General features: G+C 65.2%; 1 protein-coding gene across 13 annotated transcripts in view; it reads left to right on the top strand.

The window, feature by feature from the left end:
* The window catches only part of FBRSL1 (fibrosin like 1), an 86,175-nt gene that overhangs the window by 26,873 nt on the left and 40,801 nt on the right, over positions 1-18,501 (top strand). For 12 of the 13 annotated variants that reach the window (XM_036874740.1, XM_036874739.1, XM_036874738.1 and 9 more), the window contains exons 3-4: positions 5,770-5,874; positions 8,046-8,081. In XM_036874740.1, coding sequence (XP_036730635.1) covers positions 5,770-5,874; positions 8,046-8,081 — 141 coding nt within the window. The remainder of the gene's footprint in view (positions 1-5,769; positions 5,875-8,045; positions 8,082-18,501) is intronic. The other variant, XM_036874741.1, reaches the window with a different exon arrangement.

The raw sequence follows: 18,501 nt of genomic DNA, 5'->3' as shown, positions 1-18,501 counted from the left end.
AGGTAGAGCACAGACCTGGAGCTCGGAGGGTGGGGGCGGGGGGCTGAACAGAGTAAAGTATGTGATGTCCTCACTGCTGTCACGTGCCAGGCGGGGCGGGGTGCAGGTTCAGTGGGGTCAGGCGGCCCCCTGAGCGACAGGGAACCGGGTACAGAGCAAGTAGTCAGGCGGCAAGGGGCTTCCTGGGCAGAGCTTTGGGTTTACAGCCCTGGGGCACTGATGTAGTGGGGGTGACAGAGGGGCTAGGCGGCGGGGCACCGGGGGGAAGGGGGCCCCATCCCCGGCACAGCCTGGGCCTCGGACCCTGCTGCAGTCCAGGCTTCAGGTGGACACGACAGGCTGTCGCCCCCCACTTAGCTGTGCCGGGCACCTGCTCCGAGGGGTCACGGAAGGCTTCGGAGCCCCCAGAACGCACTGGACACTGGGGACCGGCTGGAACGGGCAGGGAGCACGAGGGGGGGCGAGAAGGCAGGTGGGTTCTCGTGGATGAGCGCGGCGCGGCCTCCCCGTCCAGCCCGCGGGGGCCACTCAGGGCCATGGGCTTGGCCTGTGGCTGCCCAGTCGCCCTTGAGGTGCCCAGGGGAGTCACCTGGGGGGCCCACACGGTCTCTGAGACCCAGGCCCACGGTGTCCAATCCCTGAGGAGGCCCAGGAGCGCTTGCTTTGCACGGGGGGTGGTCCCGGAGAGGAAACTGGGGTGCTGGGAGGAGTGGGGAGTGAAGGAGGAGGGGCCTCCACCGCAGGCCTGGGTTGCCATGTGGCCCCGGCACGGAGAGGCCGGGTGTGTGCACACGCGTGTCTGTGCGTGTTTGCTGAGTGGACACGGGATGGGGTGCCTGGGCTGTCGGGAGCCTGTGCTCGATGTCTGCAGGGGCGTCGTGGAGTTGGCCACGGGGGCACTTTTCCCGACTCCCTTCTCGCTGGGATGTGCCTGACCCTTGCCCCACCTCCCAGAGCCTGTCCCCTGACTGGTTTGAAGGAGACTCTGGGTGGCCTCAGCCGCAGCCCCCTTTGCAGGGTTCCCCAGGGTCTGCACTAGGCCATCCTCCACCCCTTCCCCTCCCAGGCCTGCAGGTGTGGAGGCCAAGTGAGCCTCTCCTTATCCTGGAGGCCAGTGCAGACCGACTGTGGGCCAGAGGGCACCTCCCACCCCTGGGGGGCAGGGGGGAGAGGCATGAGGCAGAGCCCAGAGCCCCTGAGAACGTGTGTGTACTCGCGTGCACTCCCGAGAGCTCCACGGTCTGATGGTCGTCTGCGGGCAGAACCGTCTGGTGGGGCGCCAGCTCCTGCAGGGGCTGTCGCATGCGGCTGTCCGGGTTGTGCACTGCACAGCTCCAGGGCCGCCACCCCACTGTCGCCAGAGGTGGCGTGTGCATCTGTACGCGTGCAGCAGTCGCGTGTGCGGAGGGAGGGCGCCTCTGTTCCGTCTGCGTGGCAGGGCTCTAGGGGTCGCGGGGGCCCTGTATGCGCCCTGCTTCAGCCAAGGGTCTCGGCCGGGTGGTGTGCGTGCGGGGCACTGGGCAGGTGTCAGGAGCAGGTGGGCGATGGTCGGGATGTGGGCAGGAGAGGCCGGGTTGGGTTCATGCAGGGCCGTCCAGGGCTCTCAGTCGCCCTCGTATCTGTGCGCTCTGGTGGGTGCTGGTCTGTGAAGGGTCTGGACTCCCTGTGAGCCTGCTCACTGCTGGAGAGAGGGGTGCCGGGCGCCCCCAGCCAGCCCCAGGGCATCCCAGGCCCAGGGCGTTTCCTCTCCGCACCAGGGGGGAAGCCACCTGGTGTGCAGCTTGAGGGGCAGCCTGGGGACACCGCTGGGTCCCACCTCTTGAGCCCCTTCTCAGCCGCACCCCCTGGGCTGGCCGCCCGCCCCCCACACTCTGGGGGTCTGATCACCAAGTGGAACCACATGCTGCCTGTCTGCGGCCAAGTGCGCTTGGCGGCCGGCCCGGGAGACAGACGCTTCCTCCTGGGATGTGCCACAGAACCCAGGGCGGGGAGGGGAGCCCTGCTGGCCAGAAAGCCCAGGACCCCAGGTGCTCCTGGGGTGCTTCAGTCTGAGGGTGGTGCCCCTGACCCTGCTGGTCTGAGGGAAGTGTCCTCTCGCCACCCTTCTGAGGGCCGTGAGCTGACCCTGCCAGCTGGAGAGCAATGCCCTGCTTCCACATACCCACCCGTCTAAAGGGGAGTCCTGGCCCCGCCAGCCTGAGGACACGTTCTGGTGGTGTGCCAGCTTGCACGAGCCGATTGGTACGTGCTCAGGAATTTTGCACACCTCGCGGAAACCGCTAGGGCTCTTCTCTCCCCAGGGAGCCTCATTGCTCCCAGCGGTGCCCTCTCCCCCCCCTTCCCGATAGCCCCGTGACCCACCTCCTCGCCTTTCAGAAGTGTCACCTTCTCAGTGAGGCCCGCCCTGGCGACCCTTCTTTGCTCTTCTCCGCTGTTGTCCTTCCAAAGCACCTGTGGCCGTCTGCCGACCGTGTGCCGGCCTCTTTGTGGCTTCAGGAGGGCGGGGCTTGGGTCTGTTTGTGTTCACTGCCCAGAACAGAGCCAGCTCATAGGCACGCAGTAAGCCTTGGGTGGGTGGATGGATGGATGGGTGGACGACGCGTGGGTGAATGGATAGGTGGATAGATAGGTGAATGGATGGTGAATGGATGGATGAGTGGACAGGTAGATGGGTGGATGGATGGATGGATAGGTGGATGGACGGGTGAGTGGATGGGTAGATGGGTGGATAGGTGGAAGGGTGGATGGATGGATGGGTGGATGGATGGATGGGCAGATGGATAGACCGCAAGGCCCAGGGGTGGGCACAGGCACAGGGGCTCCCAGCTGCCCTCCCAGGACAATCAGTGCCCAGGGACTCTGATCTTATCTCTCCAGCTCCAGCTAGAAGTGGAGGCATGGCATCCCTGGCCTTCTGGCATAGCTGGCTAGCAGCACTTCTGAGCCGCTAGGAAGCAGGCAGGGCTACAGGACAGCCAGACCCCAGCTTGGGCTGTTTGGGGTCCTGGCCTAGGAAGAGAAGGTGACCAGCCACCCCAGTCCAGGGTTGGGGTGGTTCCCAGGGCACAGGACTCAGTTTTACAGGATCTTCTGGGAAATGGGGCTTTCAGAGCCAAAACTGACTGCCTGAGGAAGGATGACAGACCCCAGCCTGCCCCCCTCTGCAGGGCACCACCAAGGAGTCAGGATGAGGCATCCTCTCTGAGGCCCAGCTTAGAGAGGAGACAACTTGTGTGAATGTATGAAGTGTAATGTGGCATCCTCCCGCCTCACACTTCAGCTGTGTGTGGGCTGTTCTTCAGCCTCTGCTTCCCCTCCTGCTTCGTTGGGTGTCCTTGTGCAGTGAGCAACCTGCACAGCTATACACAGCAGCCCTGCGCCAGGCCTTTCCTGTCCTCGCAGTGTCTCTGGGTCCAGCCTTCTTCTTCTTGGGCAGGGACCCTGCTCCGAGCCCAACCCGAAATACTGTCCCCCAGCAGTGAGTTGGGGCTCATGGGGGTGATTACTAATGATCAGAGCTGTGAGTCTCAACTGGAGCCACAGCAGAATCCCCCAGAGGGCCTGATGGCACAGCAGGTCTGGGGCGGGGCCTGAAGGTGCGCGTTTGCATTGCTAACCAGCTCCTGGGTCCTCCTGCTGCTGGTCCGGGGACCCCACTTTGAAAACCACTGGACTAGGGCGTTTGTCTTCTCACAGAGGCTGCCTGTCAGCAAGGCGGTGAGGAAGGTCCCCCAGGCTCCCGTGTTCCCTCCTTTTGGTGAGGCCTGTCACGGGGTCCAGAGGCAAGAAAGGCCCATCCCTGCGGGGCAGTTAGAGCCCACTGGGGACAACAGGGACACCTGGTGGCTTCTCGGTGCTGGAGAAGGGTTCCGGCTCACAAACAGAACCTCTTACCCCCATAGTGCCTGTGAAGGGCTCTGTCGGCACCCCCATTTCACAGATGAGGAAACAGGCTCAAGCACAGTCAGAAGAGGCAGCGCTGGCCCAGGGGCTGGGCATTCACCACTTGGCTGAGCACGATGGAGCTAGTGAAGCTGGGGTGCCACGGGCTCACGATGGGGGTGCTCCTGCCTGGGGTAGGACTGGAACCCCACCCTGGGCCTGCCGTGGGGAGCGAGGGTGGTATTGAGGCCTGGGCTCCCCCCGGGTGTGGCTGTTCCAGCTTCCCAAGAGGGTCCTTGCACCCAGGGCCCGGGCTGTGGATGGACACTGGTTCTGTGTTTTGTCATTACACTCTGCTGGCCACACAGTGTAGGGGCCTGTGGCTTTGGGGAGTTGTACCCCATCTCAGGGCTTAGGTTGGCCCTGGGGAGCAGGGGCTCTGAGGGGCTGCCTCGAGAGAGGCTTCTGGCCGAGCCCACCCTGGGGTCTGCAGGAAGAAGGGCTCAGGCCATAAGGGGGTTTCCTGGGGACTCGAGAATATCCCAGAGCATAGCTGGTCCACCTTGCTGACCCGTCCTGACCTTCCGCCCCGGCTGGGGTCTCTGGGGCTGAAGGATGCTTATGAAAAAACGGCTGGGTGTGGAGGACTGGGCCTGCCTGACCCCGGTCGTGGCGCAGCTTCTGAGCACTCCTGAGCTCCGCGAGCTTGTGCGCTGGGCTGCGAGGCCTGGGGGTGGAGAGGGGGGCAGGCCGTCCGCACGCCCCCCACGCTGCCCCACAGGGACAGTGGCGGCCCCTGGAGCAGGGGTCATCGGGTGCTAGGCAGCGTGCCGGCCGAAAGCCACGGCCTCGGTCTGCTGCTAGGAGACGTCAGACACGCAGACGAAGGTGTGGGCCGTCAGTGCGTGTCCAGACGAAGCTGCGGGAACGTTCCAACACAGGGAGGCTGGAGAGACCGGGAGGTGGTGGGATGGCCGAGCTCAGCGGGTCCTGCCGGGAGGGCATCAGGAGCTGGCAAGACATGGGTGGAGGCTGGCCTGGTTCAGGGGTGATGAGTTCCTGGGCCTGGGAGGGTGGAGGTCTGGGGCCGTGATGGGCACCCCTGCCCCGCAGTTTTGCAAGGTTTGAAACTATTTCCGAGTACAAAGAAAGATGCAAGCAGGATTTGGGTCCACTTTCCACACTGTCACGTAACCTCTCTAGGCCTTGGTTTCCTCCTCTAAAGTGGGCACAAAGCATCTAACAGGGCTTTTGTGTGAGGAGCAAAGAGCTGAGGGCCCGCCAGGTCTACAGAAATTCTGGCAGATACATGACCTAGCAGCACCTGTCCTAGTGAGTACTACTTGCTTCGTTCTGCAGATGACAGAACTGAGGCACAGAGAGGTTGAGTAATGGCCCTAGGACACAGAGCGGGGAGTGGCTCTGCAGACCTTGCAGCCCTGACTGCCCACCATGGGTTGTGGTGAGGACTGAAGGGGCCCGGGAGTGGTGTGCATGCCGGGAGCGGGGGTGAATTGCCGCCGGCCTGTCTTGACGCCCCCTGACCGGCCCTGGTGGAGTGGAAAAGGGCAGGGCGGCCCATTGGCCCGCTCCGCATCCAGGAGTCTTTACAGTCATCCACTGGGCCAGCGAGAGGAAAGGAGAGACCGAGCCGGCAGCGGTTCATGCTGCTGAGTGCTCGCCCTTCGCTCTCTGAGGCATTTCTTTCCCATGCTGGGTAGGAATGGGCGGTACTGGGTTGTAAATGTTTGGCTCTGCCCCTGCCGCCCCCTCCCCAGGTTTCAGCCCCGAGGGACCGGGTCGCGGAGGGGGGAGGAGCCCGAGCCTGGCTGTGCCCCGGCCCCACCCTGCAGGGTGTTTGCTGAGCCCGTGTCTCCCGTTCCCCAGATGAAGGTCACAGTGTCCAGAGGGGGCGACCACAACAGTGACGGCGACAGCGTCCGAGAAGCCACCAGCTCCCGGAGGAGCAGTTCTCGGGACCAGCTCAGTGACGTGAGTAGCCCAGCCGCTCACCGGAGCATTTCTGGGTCCCTGGGGTGACTGCCAGACCAACTCCCAACCTTCAGACACAGCCGGGCCGTTTGCTTAGGGGCCCAGAGTCGCAACTGAGGGCTTTGTGCTCACAGTTAGCATCTGCCTTCATTAAAACATGGGTTTTCACTAATTAGGGCGTCCTCGTTAGGAGGGATTTGAATGAGGCGCAACCACGAGGCACTGGCCAGGGCCCGTGGAGGCGACCGTGCTGGGGTGCAGGTCCTGTGTCCCGCTGGGGGCGGGCTCGGGGTGGGTGCCAGGCAGGCAGCCATCAGGGATGTGGATGGGGAATGGCTCGCACAGATGTGTTTATTAAGAAGGGTAGGGGGAGCGTCTCTGGCCCGGTGAGCAGGTCTGGAACTGCAGGGAACAAGCTGGAAGCACTCCCACCTGCCCAGGCGGACCGGCCTGTCAGCTCAGGCTGGCAGTGGCCTGTGTGTCCAGCATTCCAGGTCTCTGCCTGGGTGCTGAGGTGGCCACTGGGGGCCACGCGGAGGGGAGGGTGCCCCGCCGAGGCACAGGCTGGCCTGTCCGGGGACACCCTTCGGTGTCCTGCCTAAAAGACAGGTCCCTGAGCTCAGGTCCCGGGGTGGGTGTTCTTGGGGCCCAGTGTGGGGATGACCCAGGCAGGCAACACACAGGAGCTGCCGCTGGGATTTGGCCCACAGTGGGGATGCTGGGTAGCCCTCCAGGGCCCCTGGGTCTCCCTGGACCTTGGAGAAGGGGATGGGCAGGTGATGTCAGGGCTAGGGGTGGGGACAGAGGGGCCCCAGGGGGAGGGACGACTCAGGCAGAAGGGTTCCCAGGAGGAGGCATTGCTCCTGGAAGAGGCCTTTGTCTTCTTGACCCCCAGCTGCAGAAGTGGCCGCAGAGCAGAGATGGGTTTTCTGCAGGGCTAAATGGAACGAGTCGTCTCTCATTATCATTTAAATGGGGGCTGGGGGAGGGCGGGCACGGGAGGCCGGGAGGAGGGCCTAATTGCCCGGCTCCGATCTTGTTGCCACAAGATGGGAAAATAGGCTGGTAATTGTCTGGGGCCGCGGGGGCTGCCCTAGTTCGAACTCCTCTAATTGCCAGCCGCAGTAAATGAACGGAGACAGATTCTGAGCACAGCGCCAGCGGTGTGAGGGCGCAAGCTTGGGGGCAATTATGGCACCCTACCCACCCCCATTAGCAGGGCCTGGGGCTGGGCCACCCCTGGTGGTAAGGGACCCCCACTGCGGTGAGCTCGGCCTGGCAGACCCCCAGGGGCTGGCCCGGGCCGGCCAGGGTCTGCCTGGGGCGGGGAGGGGTGGCCTGGCCTCAGCTGAGCAGAGCAGAGTGGGCCAGGCTGCAGTGGTCACCCCTCCCAGAAGAATCTTGGCATCTGGACCTCAGTGTGGCCTGGACCCTGGTCTGTGGGTCCCACACACCTCAGACAAGCCCGCCCTCGCTGACTGCGCCAATGTCCCCCGCACACACACCTGCCCGGTCACCATGTCCTGTCCGCCTGGACCTCAGGGCTCAGCCCTGGGGAGCTGGTGAAATGCACTTGACTGGTCTCTCCCATCGGATCCGAAATGCCCTTTTGAACCAGAGGGAGCTCCATCAAGCATTGTTGGGGTCCCCTCACAGGACCTCTGGGGTGGCTGCCAGCCTCCAGGCCACAGCTGACCCCCACATCTTGACATCTGAGGCCCCAGTTGCCCAGCTCCTCCTCCAGGAAGGCTTCCCGAGGTTTCCCGCTGGACCCTGTGACCTGGGAGGCTGGTGGGTGGTGAGGGAAAGGTCGACCTGAGCACAGAGAGGGGGTCGACCCCTGGCCCAGAACCCTGTGTGGAAAGGTGGGGTTGGTCCTCTGGGAGGGGCTGAGATCTGGCCAAGGGCCGAGCCCGTCCCCGAGGAACGTGGGGAGGCCCCGCTGGGCTGGACCACATCTCCAGGTCTGGGGGTGGAAGGCTCCTGGTGCAGGTCTTCAAGCCAGGCCCCAGGCTGGTCTGGGCTCCGTGGTGCTCGGCGTGGCCCCGGGCCAGAGTTCCAGCAAAGACCCGGAGGGGGCTGCCGGGCTCTGCCTGCTCAGGCCCTCGGAGGAGAGGGTGGCCGTCAGGGGCTGCCGCCGGTTCCTGACTGTCCTTCTTCCTTCCCTGCAGAGCTCGGCGCAGGCGGTCTCAGGCAGAGGTTACTCCGTAAGTGTCCCGCCCTGCTTCTGCTGTCTGCTCCCCGCACCCTGGCCCTCAGGAGCCCCGACTGTGCCGGGCGCTGCCCCCAGGCGGGAGGGGGGGCTGGCGCAGGTTGGGGATGGGGCCAGAGTGGGCGGAGGTTCCGAGGGAGCATCCCTCCTGGGGTCCTGCCCTGCAGCCCTGGCCTGCGAGGAGTGTGGGTGGGCCGGACACTCTGCCTCTGGGTCCTGTGGGGCAGCGCTTGGTGTCAGGGGTCCCACCCATGGAGCAGCTGCCCCCCAGTGCCCTGACACCATCTCCCGGACCATACTCGGCCGGGCCGGAGAGTCTGGACCGGGGTGTGCAGCCCCAGTCCCTTAGCTGTCGTCTGGGGCCCAGGGGCAGGAGGGGGACGGCCTGCTGCCGCCTGATACTCCAGCCAAGGGGGGGCCCCGTCCCTGTCCCCCAGCCTCCTCCTCACGACTTTATTTCATTTCCTCTTAAGTATCAGGAGGACTGTTAATGACACCATAAAACCCAGAGCTCCATAAAAGCCATTTCTGCAGATTTACAGCCGTTTCGGCTCATTGGAGGGCAGGGTCCTGGGCTCCGCCCGCCTCATCCCCGCAGCCCCTGATTTACTGCGAGTTCCAGAGTTCCAGGGTTTGACAGGCAGCCTCTCTAAATCACAGGGGCTTTTTATAGGGTGTGTAATTAACCCATTAATTCCCCGGGTGGCAGGGACAGCCGTGGATCCCTGGCCGTCCTCTCCCCCAGCTCCCCGACCCCCAGGGTCCGCTGGCCCAGGCAGCTCTGCCTTCTTCCTCTAACCCCGGGCCAGGCCACAGCGTCTTCGAGCCTTTGACCTGGGGGGCTGGACACTTCCGGGTGGCGGTCCCGGGGCCGCCCGAGGGCTGTCTTCCTGGGGAGGCCTCTGCGCTCCTTGGGCAGCCTTGGTGCTCTCATCTCTGGTCACGGCCGTGGTCGGTGGCCCGTGCTGCTCCTTCCTCCCGCGGGCCTGGGCGGTCCTGACACACCGGCCTCCCCTGGAGCTGACTGTGTTGGCAGTGGCATTCAGGCCAGGAGCTGGGCCAGGACCAGGGCTGTGGGAGATGGTTGGCAGTGTGGTGCAGGTCGGCACTGGGGCGAGCTGGCACGGTAACGGGGACGGTGGGGGCCAGAAGGCCCACCGGCCTGCATCGGTCCCAGAGGGTCCAGGAGTCCCGAGAGGCTGGGCCCAGGGAGGCCCTGTGTGGAGCTTCCCGCTGTGTCTGAGACGCCCAGGGCAGCTGGGGTCTGCCTGCCCCAAGTCTCCTTGCCAGAGCTGCTGGGCGGCCCTTCTGCTTCCAAATCACCATGTGTCATTCGTGGTTTCTCCCCAGAACGCTGCTTTGAATGTTTCCTGGAGAAGAACCTGTAATTAACATGCCAGCTGCTTGCAGCTTAGCTCCCTGCCGCCGCTGCACGGGAGTGACAGATGGTGGCGGGCAGGGGCCCAGCCTGCTCTTCAGCCGTGGGGTTCCTGAACCATGTCTGCAGACGCCTGCGTGTGCGCACCAGGCCCTGGCGTGAGCAGATGTGTCCGCAGGTCCCTGACGTGTGCCGGCCAGCGCTGCAGGGCACGCATGGTCAACCCGGCCCTGGTGGCCCTCTTGCCCAGTTGGCGTGGTAGCAGGGGGGGCTGCCCCTGGGGCTGGAGGAATGGAAACGGGCCCAGAGGACCCTTGCCCAGCAGGCAGCGGCTCGGGGCTGGGGGCAGGCAGGCGGCCCTGCCAGGAGCCAGGGGGCTGGGGTTTGGAGGCCAGCTGGGCCGAGCTCAGGGCGGCTGCAGTCCTGCCTCTAGATCCAGATTTCACTGTGGAGGCCTCAGACACACCTGAGGGTGCCACTCAGGTTGGGGGCCATGTCTGTGTGTGGCTCTCAGTGAAAGGGGAGTGTGTGTTGTGTACCCCTGTGTGTTGACATGTGTCGGTCACATGCACGTGCCTTGAGGCGGTGCCTCTGTGTGGCCGTGCGGCTGCACGCCTACGCGTAGAAGCGTCACGTGTTTCTCTCTGGCCATCTGTGTGTGTGTCTGGGTCTTGTCCTCTCGAATGTCTGTCTGGAGGTGCCCGGATGTGTCTGTGGATGTAGCAGGTGGGTGTGTGCCTGCCACACGTGTGTATCTGCATGTAAGTGTCCATCTGAGAGCCTGTGTCTGGACGTGGCACGGGTGCCTCTGTACATGTACAACTGTGATTCTGCAGTACGTGTGTGTGTGTGTGTCTGGCCACGTGGCATTGCGTGTAGGTGTGTACCTTGGCCTGTGTGTCCCTTGCCGTCTGTGCGTGTCTGCAGTTGGGGCCTCAGGCCCAGCAGGGGTCATGCTTGTGCTTGCCTCTCCTCGACAGCGTCCCTCCCCCCGTACTAGGTGACAGGGCGGGGGGCGGGGGCATTTGTCGTCTGACCTGGTTTATAGACCGTACTTAAAAGAGTTTAATTTGCCGAGATTTATCCCCAGCAAATCCCCAATTATCGTTCATCCCCAACAGCGTCCGTCCCAAAAGCTCCGTGCAGCTTCCCCAGCCCGCCGTCAGAGGTGCGTTAGTGCCATAGGATTACTTAGAAAGTAATTTTCCTAATTTGGCTGCTTGCAACCAAGGACACGAGGATTCGTCTCCCGCCGAAGCTGGGGACTTGGGGCTTTCCTCTATTAAAGAGAAATGAGTATCTAGACTCCTGCCGAGGCGGGAGGCCGGCCCTGCCCCCACGCCGAGCGTGCTGCCCGGGGACGGGAGCGGAGGACGCCGAGCAGCAGTGACGCCGCAGTGACCCGGGCAGGTGTCCCACGGCCACCCTCCGGGGTGGACGTTGTTATCCTGGCGATGACTGCCCACCCTGTAGATGAGGAAGCTGAGGCACGGGGGCAGAGACCCCGCTGCAGCGCCCACTGTCAGGAGGGGTCTCTGCTAAGGGACCCCCGGCACTGGCCACACCCCGGCGTCCCTGCCGTCCCCTCCCACCCAGCCCCGCCCCGCCCCGGCCCCTGGTTGTCACCAATGGGAGGAAGCCTGCCCTCCACCTCGCCTGCCTGAGCCCAAGGCACAGCACCTCTCCCACCCTCACTGGCCAGTCTCAGCTGAGCCGCGGTCCTCCCGCCCTCCCCTGGGCTTGGGTGCATTTGTTTCTTCCCTCCTCCCCTCAACACACCTGGGTTGAGCGGCTGCTCTGCACCGGTCACCGCCCACCGCCCGTCATGGCGGCTGGAAAGGAATCAAACAGCCAGCGCCCCTGCCCCGGGGATAAGTAGCGTCCCCCATGGAGGTGGTGAGCTCTGCGGAGGAGTTTGCGTGGTGTGGCGGGAAGGCCTCCCCACCTCGCCCTGACACCGGAGCGGCCCCGACACACACGCACACACCGGGAGCGAAGGCCCTGGGCCGGGGGCCCACGTGTGTCGGGAACAGTTCCGGGGGCGGCCAGTGAGCCTCTAACTCTGGTTCCCAGTAGAGCGGCGGAGGGCTGGGAGGAAGGGGCACCTGCCTGCACCCCGGCCTCCAGGATGCCCAGGCTCACCTGGGTCGGGCGGGGCCCCCCATGCCGAACCTGCCGGGGTGGCCCCCATACACACAGATACACAAGGCATCGTTAGCTGATGGGCGTGACTGCCTCAAGGGGGTTTCTGGAAGTGACCTCTGAGCTGTTGGCCGGGCTGCAGAGAGCCTGCCAATCTCACATCACCTGCACTGCAGCACCAGCCCCGGGTCTCAGGGACCGCCACACCTCGCATTCCTGGCGCAAGTGGGCGAATAAGACGTGTCAAGGCCCAGCTGGCGCCCTGCCCCGGGGCCGCGGAGGGGACTGCTGCGGCCTGTGGCGCGCCCCTGGCTGGTCCCTTCCCCCTGGAGCCTGGGCAGTAGGGCAGAGTTAAAACTAGCAGCTGCCGTGGCCCAGACAGAGCCGACACGAGGGCTGGCAGGGCCCAGGCTGGCGCTGTGCCCAGCCAGCTGTTGCCGAGGACGTCTGTCTGGAGGGGCGGGGAGGGGGGGCGCAGGGGCTCCTTGTCGAGGAAACACCTCGACATCTGGGGGTCACGGGAGGCTCCTTTCCTCCCCCATCTGGGGCTTGCTGCCAGCTCGTGGTTGGTGGCCTCAGTGCCTCTGACGTGGGCCTCGCCCGGCGGGCTGGTTGGGCTTCCTCGAGCGTGGTGGCTGGTTCCCGGGGTCCCGAGAGCTAGGAGGAAGCGGCAGCGGTGCTGTGGCCTCAGCTCCGGGTGGCACGGCGTGGCCTCCTGAGGCTCTGTTGTCGTAAGCACCCCTTAGGCTCATGGGGAGGGGCTGTGGACGCCCCCCTCTCTGGTGGGAGTGTCAGCACCTCATGCGAGGGGTGCCGGCACCTGGGCAGCCTGGGGACGCACAGGCCGCTCACGAAGCGGAGCCCCTACCCACCCTGACGAGGCCTCTCACACTCGGGGCGCAGCGGCTTCTGCGGGGGAGGTCCGCCGTGCACGCGTGTGTGACAGCACCAGCCCGCGCACAGCCCTGGGAGGTGCGGCAGTGGACGAGGCCAGCTGAGCTCCAGCCACGCCGGCAGGGCCATGTCCCATGAGCCGCGTGTGCACGCGCCCGCGCCCTGTGGGTCCTGCCAGCCCTCCTCCCGGGCATGCTCGTCGTGGCTCCCGGCTCCACGCTCGGGTTTCTGCCCCGTCACCCTCTCTGGCAGGAGCGAGCGGCACAGCCCTGCCTGCTGGGAGCCCCGGTGTGGGGCTCGGGAGGGCAGAGCAGGTGGCCCGCCGGGGACGGGGTACCTGGTTGGCCGCCTGCAGGTCACTTGCCAGCTTCGCCCGTAAGCCAGGGGCGATCGTGGCTGAAGATGAGGCGCGGCACGTGGCGGGGGAGTCGGCTCCCGTGAGCCCTCAGGGGCGGGAGGGCTGGTGGACGCGGGCGGCGAGTTCTGCAGGCTGGCAGGGGCGCCCGGGGGGCCCCTGGGCCGTCCTGAGGCCTGCCTGCCCCCGTGCCCACCGCGGCCGCGGCTCAGCGCCCTCAGCCCCTGCAGCGGCCCCTGCTCGCTCTGGCGGCCGGGCCTCCTCTGACCCACCCAGCTGCCCCGCTCGCAGCCCTGCGGCAGGCTCCGTCTTTACGAGGCGGGTTTACGACACCCGTTACCCTGCTCCTCGGGCCTCTTCCGAGCAGAGCAGCCGTAATTTGTACAAAAGCAATGGAAGCCCGTCAGGCTCTCCCTGGAGCCGGGAACTGCACCCACCTCCCACCTCTGAGCACAGGACCGTCCTCAGCCGGGAAGGGGCCGCTGGGAAGGGGTCGCCAGGGACGGCGGGTGTGCGGTGGGCAGTGTCCTCACCTGTGATGCAACCCCAGCCCGTGCCCAGCCAGCCTTCTGTCAGGAGGCACCGTCTGCCCATACATCCGTCCGTCTGTTCGTCCGTTCTTCCCTCGTCTGTCCTTCACTTGGCCCACCTCTCCGGGTCCTGGGGTGCAGCCGTGCCCCACATTTGACCAGGTGGAGGACCCAGAAATCCTTCCCTGTGGGCTGATAGAGAGCCTGCGTCCCGCTGCCCCTGTCATCCAGCACCTCTCCTGGCCTGGCCTGGGGCAGGGGGGTCAGCACCGCCTCCTCGGCCAGTTGTGAGGGATTCTGAACATGGCATGTGGGTACATCCGCGGTTGTTATTCCCAGAGAAGCAGACCGTGATGTATTCGCCTTGGGGGCCTTTGCCGCTGGGAGGAGGGCCAGGAGGGGAGAGTGCCCAGGACAGCCGGACCGTTCTTCATCGCTGACCTGGGTCGGTGGATGTGGCACCAGGAAGAGCATGGCCCTCAGGGCCTCTGCTCGGCTTCCTGTGAGCGGGCACTGGGTGGGGAGCCTCTCCAGGCAGGGGGCAGCAGGTTCTTCCTAAAAGGGGTCTAGGCCCCAGATAGAGCAGGGACAGAGTAATTGATAAATAAGAGAAGCAGGTGACCTGCACGGAGCTGTAGGCGTAGGTGGTGCAGGCAGAGGGGTGCTGGTATGGGGGGTGGGTGCTAGCTTTAGAGGGGGTGCTGGTGTAGAGGGAGGAGTGGTCAAGGACTTGGGATTTCACCGACACGAGCGGCCCTGAGTGGAGCCGTGCGCGGCTGACCGGTCTGCCTGCCGGGGCTTCCCGTGGGCACACTCTGGGCCCCTCTGCCTGTGGCCATCCTCTGCAGGCAGCCGGGTCCTTGGCCCCTGACTCTGCTGTCCCGCGTAGAGGTCAACCTGCCAGGGCGGCACGCCCTCCCCCTGAGGGCTCCAGCACCTGGGCCCCTCCGGGGTCCTGGGGACCCGCCCTCCCGGCCAGGAAACTTCCTGCGGCCACCCTCTGTCCGGCCAGACGCTGGGGTGGGAGAAGGAGGCGTCCTGTGCTCCCCGGGGGTCCCTGGCCCAACCTCTTGGCCCTGAGCCCGCATCACTCCCTCCGCCCCACTGCTGTATCCTGCTCGCCCTCTCATGAAGCAGCACCCAGCGCGTGCTGGGGGGAGGCCGTCTCAGAGCCCCCACGGGTCACAGTCAGGTTGGGGTGGCACAGACCTGGACAGCCACCTGCCTCTGGGAGCCCTGGGCCCGCGGGCCCCTTGGCCTTTGGGCGCTTGACCCAGCAGGACAGCTTGGCCCTCCGGGTCGGTGAATATTCTGGCTCCTAGCTCTGCCCTATCAGGAACGCGCTGGAGCCACCTCCAGGAAGGTCATGTGTGGCCCCCAGGTGTCGAGCAGGGGAGGAGCAGGGATGGCAGAGCCAGAGGCCACTAGCCCCTGCCTGCCTGGAGGCTGCACTGCCAGTCCGAGGTCCTGTGAAGCCTGAGGGGGTGAGCGGCCCGCTGGGCAGGGCCTAGCAGGGTCTCAGGTCGGGAGAGGAGGTGAAGCCGCCGGGCCGGGTGCCACCCGGTGCCCCAGTCTTCTCATCTGTAAGACAGTGGAGCCCCGGGACCCGCCCCACAGGGCTGCGGGGAGAATCCGCGCGCCTGCCAGGCACCTGCTGTTACTCTCTGCGCTGTGCGGCGGGTCGCTGTCACACTTCACGCGTCTGCCTAGGCCTGTGGCCTCTGTGCCGCCCGCCCTTGGGGCCGTGCTCCGCTGGGGGCACAGCAGAGCGAGTCTTGGGGTCCCTGCCCTGGCGGGGAGATGGTGGGAGAAAGCAGATGCATCAGCGGCAGGTGCTTCCAGGAGTGCTGGCTGCTGCGGAGGGCATCTGGGGGCAACTGTGCCAGCGGTCAGGGGCAGCGTCCCAGGAAGAGCCAGCAGGGAGGTCGGGCCAAGGGCAAATGCAAGCTGGGGTGCAGGTGCGCCAGGGGCCCGAAAGGAGGAAGGGAGGGGCCCGCCAGCCCATGGCTTCAGCAAGGCTCGTCCCAGCTGCCCACACACGTCAGGCGTTGGCGCCCCTCTGGGTGGGTGGCTCCACGGGAGATCTGGGGAGCAGTCGGCAAGGCAGACTGGAAGCTGGGGGCCTGAAGCTTCAGGCTGGGTTGTCCGGGCCTCGGGGGTGACATGGGTGTGTCACCCGTGTGTATCTTGTGCTGTCATCTGAGCAGGGGTCGGATTTAGTGACAAGAGAGCATTCATTCGTGAGAAAACCTCAAGTCTCCATGGCATTTTGCAACCATCTTTAAAAGGCTCCTCCCCACCCCCCATTATTTTATTTCAAACCGGCAGCAGACCCATGAAGAGGCCTCAGCCCGCTGCAGAGGTAGGAGCTGCGGCGCACGCACCAGCCCGCCTAGCGTTGTGGAGCCGCTGACGGGAGAACACCCGCAGCCGGCGCTTGCGGGGTCAGGCCTTCAGTGGGCCTTGGATTTGGGCCCCCCTTGGGCACTTTGCAGGCACTACCAGGAGAAACCACCCCGGACACCCTACCGCGCCCCTGCCCTACAAGCTCCTCCATCCCGATGCCGAGCCCCTGGCCTCCGTACGGGGTCCCTCCCCTCCCCTGCTCTCCATATGGAAGGCTCTGGGACATTCTAGAAACCACTGGCCCCCAGAGCTGCACGTGTTCTAGCTGTCTTGTCGTATCCCACTGCTTTGTGCACTCAGCTCTGGGCGTGCTGCCCCCGTAGCTGGGCGGCAGGCCGCAAGGTGGCCTCACTCACACCCTTGGCTCCTGGGTGGGCACGGACCCACCCTCTCCATGGCAGCTCAAGGCCCTCCGCGGGGGTCTCCCTGTGGGACAGTGGGGCAGCGCGGGGCTCTCAGAGGGCAAGGCAGCCCTGGGGCTGGCCTGCTGGCACGTGTGCCGCTTTCCATCGGTCAGCTCAGCCTCGCCAGCCCAGGCCCAACGGGAGGGGATGGGCCTCGGCCCTCAGTGGGAGGGTGACCAAGAACATGCCTGCTGCAGTGTGGCCCTGCCACCTCAGGAGCCCCCTCGCCAGGCCAGCGAGCTTCTTTTCACTCGTGTGTTTGTCATCGGTTGCTAAGTAACCAGTTGGCCTGACTTAGTTGCTTAGGGCAGCAGTGTTCACCATGACCGTTTCTGAGGGCGGGCATTCAGGGGCGCTTGGCCGCAGACCTCTCCAGAGCGCAGCCTGCAGGGGGGTGTGAGGCCGAGCTCTGGACGGCGTGGTCGCTCCGCATTGGGCTCTGGGAGGGCTCGTGGGGGCCACCACAGCCCCCTCCCCAGGTTCCTCCCCCGACCCTCCGGGCAGGCAGCAGCTTCTGCCCCCGGCCCCACCCCTCCTGCCCCTCTCGACCTGCTCCCACCCCGCGGCGGCTGCAGAGGCGGAGATGCGGGGGCGCCCTCCCCTCCTGGCCCAGCCTGGGGTGCGGGCAGACCCTGGCCCCTCAGGTTAGCCCAGAGCAATTCAGGCCCCTGGAGGCCCCGCCCCCCTCGCACCTTCAGGCAGCACGAGCCAAGGACTCTCGTCCAGTCGGGTCCTGTCCCTAGAAGCTGGACGCCGACGCTCTAGGGAACCCCTGAAGGCCACGACCACGTGTGCCAGGAGCCACGGCTGGAGGGACGGTCATTCTGGGGAGCGGGTGGGTGGCGGGCAGGCCGCTGGGAGTGAAATTCAATTATGTGGAACAGGCGGGGCTGCCGGGACCCAGAAGGTTAGGAATTAATGTTAACACCATTCTGGTTAAGACTTTTTGTGTTGATAAATAATTCATAAGGCAGTTAGCGCTTTGAGTCTGACAACAGGAGAATATATTAATACAGTCGGCTCCAAAAAGGTCAGCGGCGGGTGGCAGGGCCAGGGGCCATCTTTTATTCATTCCTGACATGGGATCGTTCATTATTCCAGCGCAGCGAGGGCTGCGGGGAGAGCCGCTGATGAGAAAAGGGAGAGTGGGTTTGGCGTGACCCACCGTCCTAGGTGTGGACCCAGGCCCCAGCAAGGCCCCGGAGACGGGAGCCGAAAGCGGCGGGGTCTGCAGCTCAGGCGGGGCCAGGGGTGGGCGGGAAGTGGGTCCTAAAGCGGCGACTGCTGGCCGTCCCCAAGTATTTGTGGCACCCTCGCTGTGGGCCAGGTGCCACTCCAGGCCCCAAGGTCAGAGGATTGAAGAGAACCCAGAAATCCCCGCTCTCGTGGAGGCCATGGAGGGAGGGGCAGATGGGACAGGGGAAGCGAGTCAGAGGGGTGTCGTGCCAGCGAAAGTGCACAGAGCGGATGCGGAGGGCGCCCTGAAGCTCCGGGTCCACGGGTGCCATCCATCCGAGGAGCGGCTCGGAGGAGGGGCCCGGCCTCGCGGGGTACCTGCGGCGTGGGCGTTCCTACGGGGAGCAGAGTGCGTGGGACCCTAGCCATCACGTGAGCATTTGTGTGTCAGTGTGTGTGTGCTTGGGCATGCGTGCAAGTATGTGTACAGGTGTGCACGTGTACACGACAACGTGAGTACACGTGCGTGCATGCAGGTGTAATTACAGTCACAACGTGGCCGGCCAGAGGTGGGGGGATGTCAGGTGAGCTGGTGGCCCGTGAGGCCTGTGGAGATTCGGGGACGTCACGTTTGCCCCGGGCATGAGGCGATGTCACCCTTGGCACTGAGCAGTGACGTGGCCGCCGCTCTGTTGCCAGGAGCTGCTGGAGGGGACCGATGAGGCACAGAGCGGAGGAGGGGGGCTGCAGGGACAGACACGTTTGGCCCATCTGGGGGCAGCAGATTTGCCAGTCGGCTGGCGGAGCCTGCGGGGAGGGCTCAGGGAGGGCTCCCCGGAAGGACGGGGCTGCCCTCCGCACCCACTGTCACAGCACCCTGCATCGCCCCTCACGGTGGGACCACGCAACCCCGGCACAGAATTAGAAAGCTACAGGGGCAGAACTGATGGGAAGAGAAGTTGCTGGGGGAAAAGGACTCGTTCATGATGTGAGTGCCGGGCCTGAGTCCCGGCGTGGGTGCGCAGAGCAGAGGCCGTGGGGCGCTCTAGTGTATCCTCGTGGCTCTTGGAAAAGTTACCCACAGGGAGGTGCCCCAGTCCTCCTTGGTATCTGTGGGAACTGCACCCGGA

This window comes from Balaenoptera musculus, chromosome 14 (genome assembly GCF_009873245.2).
Source record: "Balaenoptera musculus isolate JJ_BM4_2016_0621 chromosome 14, mBalMus1.pri.v3, whole genome shotgun sequence".
In the NCBI taxonomy this organism is placed as follows: Eukaryota; Metazoa; Chordata; class Mammalia; order Artiodactyla; family Balaenopteridae; genus Balaenoptera; species Balaenoptera musculus.
This window is presented reverse-complemented; position numbering and strand designations above follow the sequence as displayed.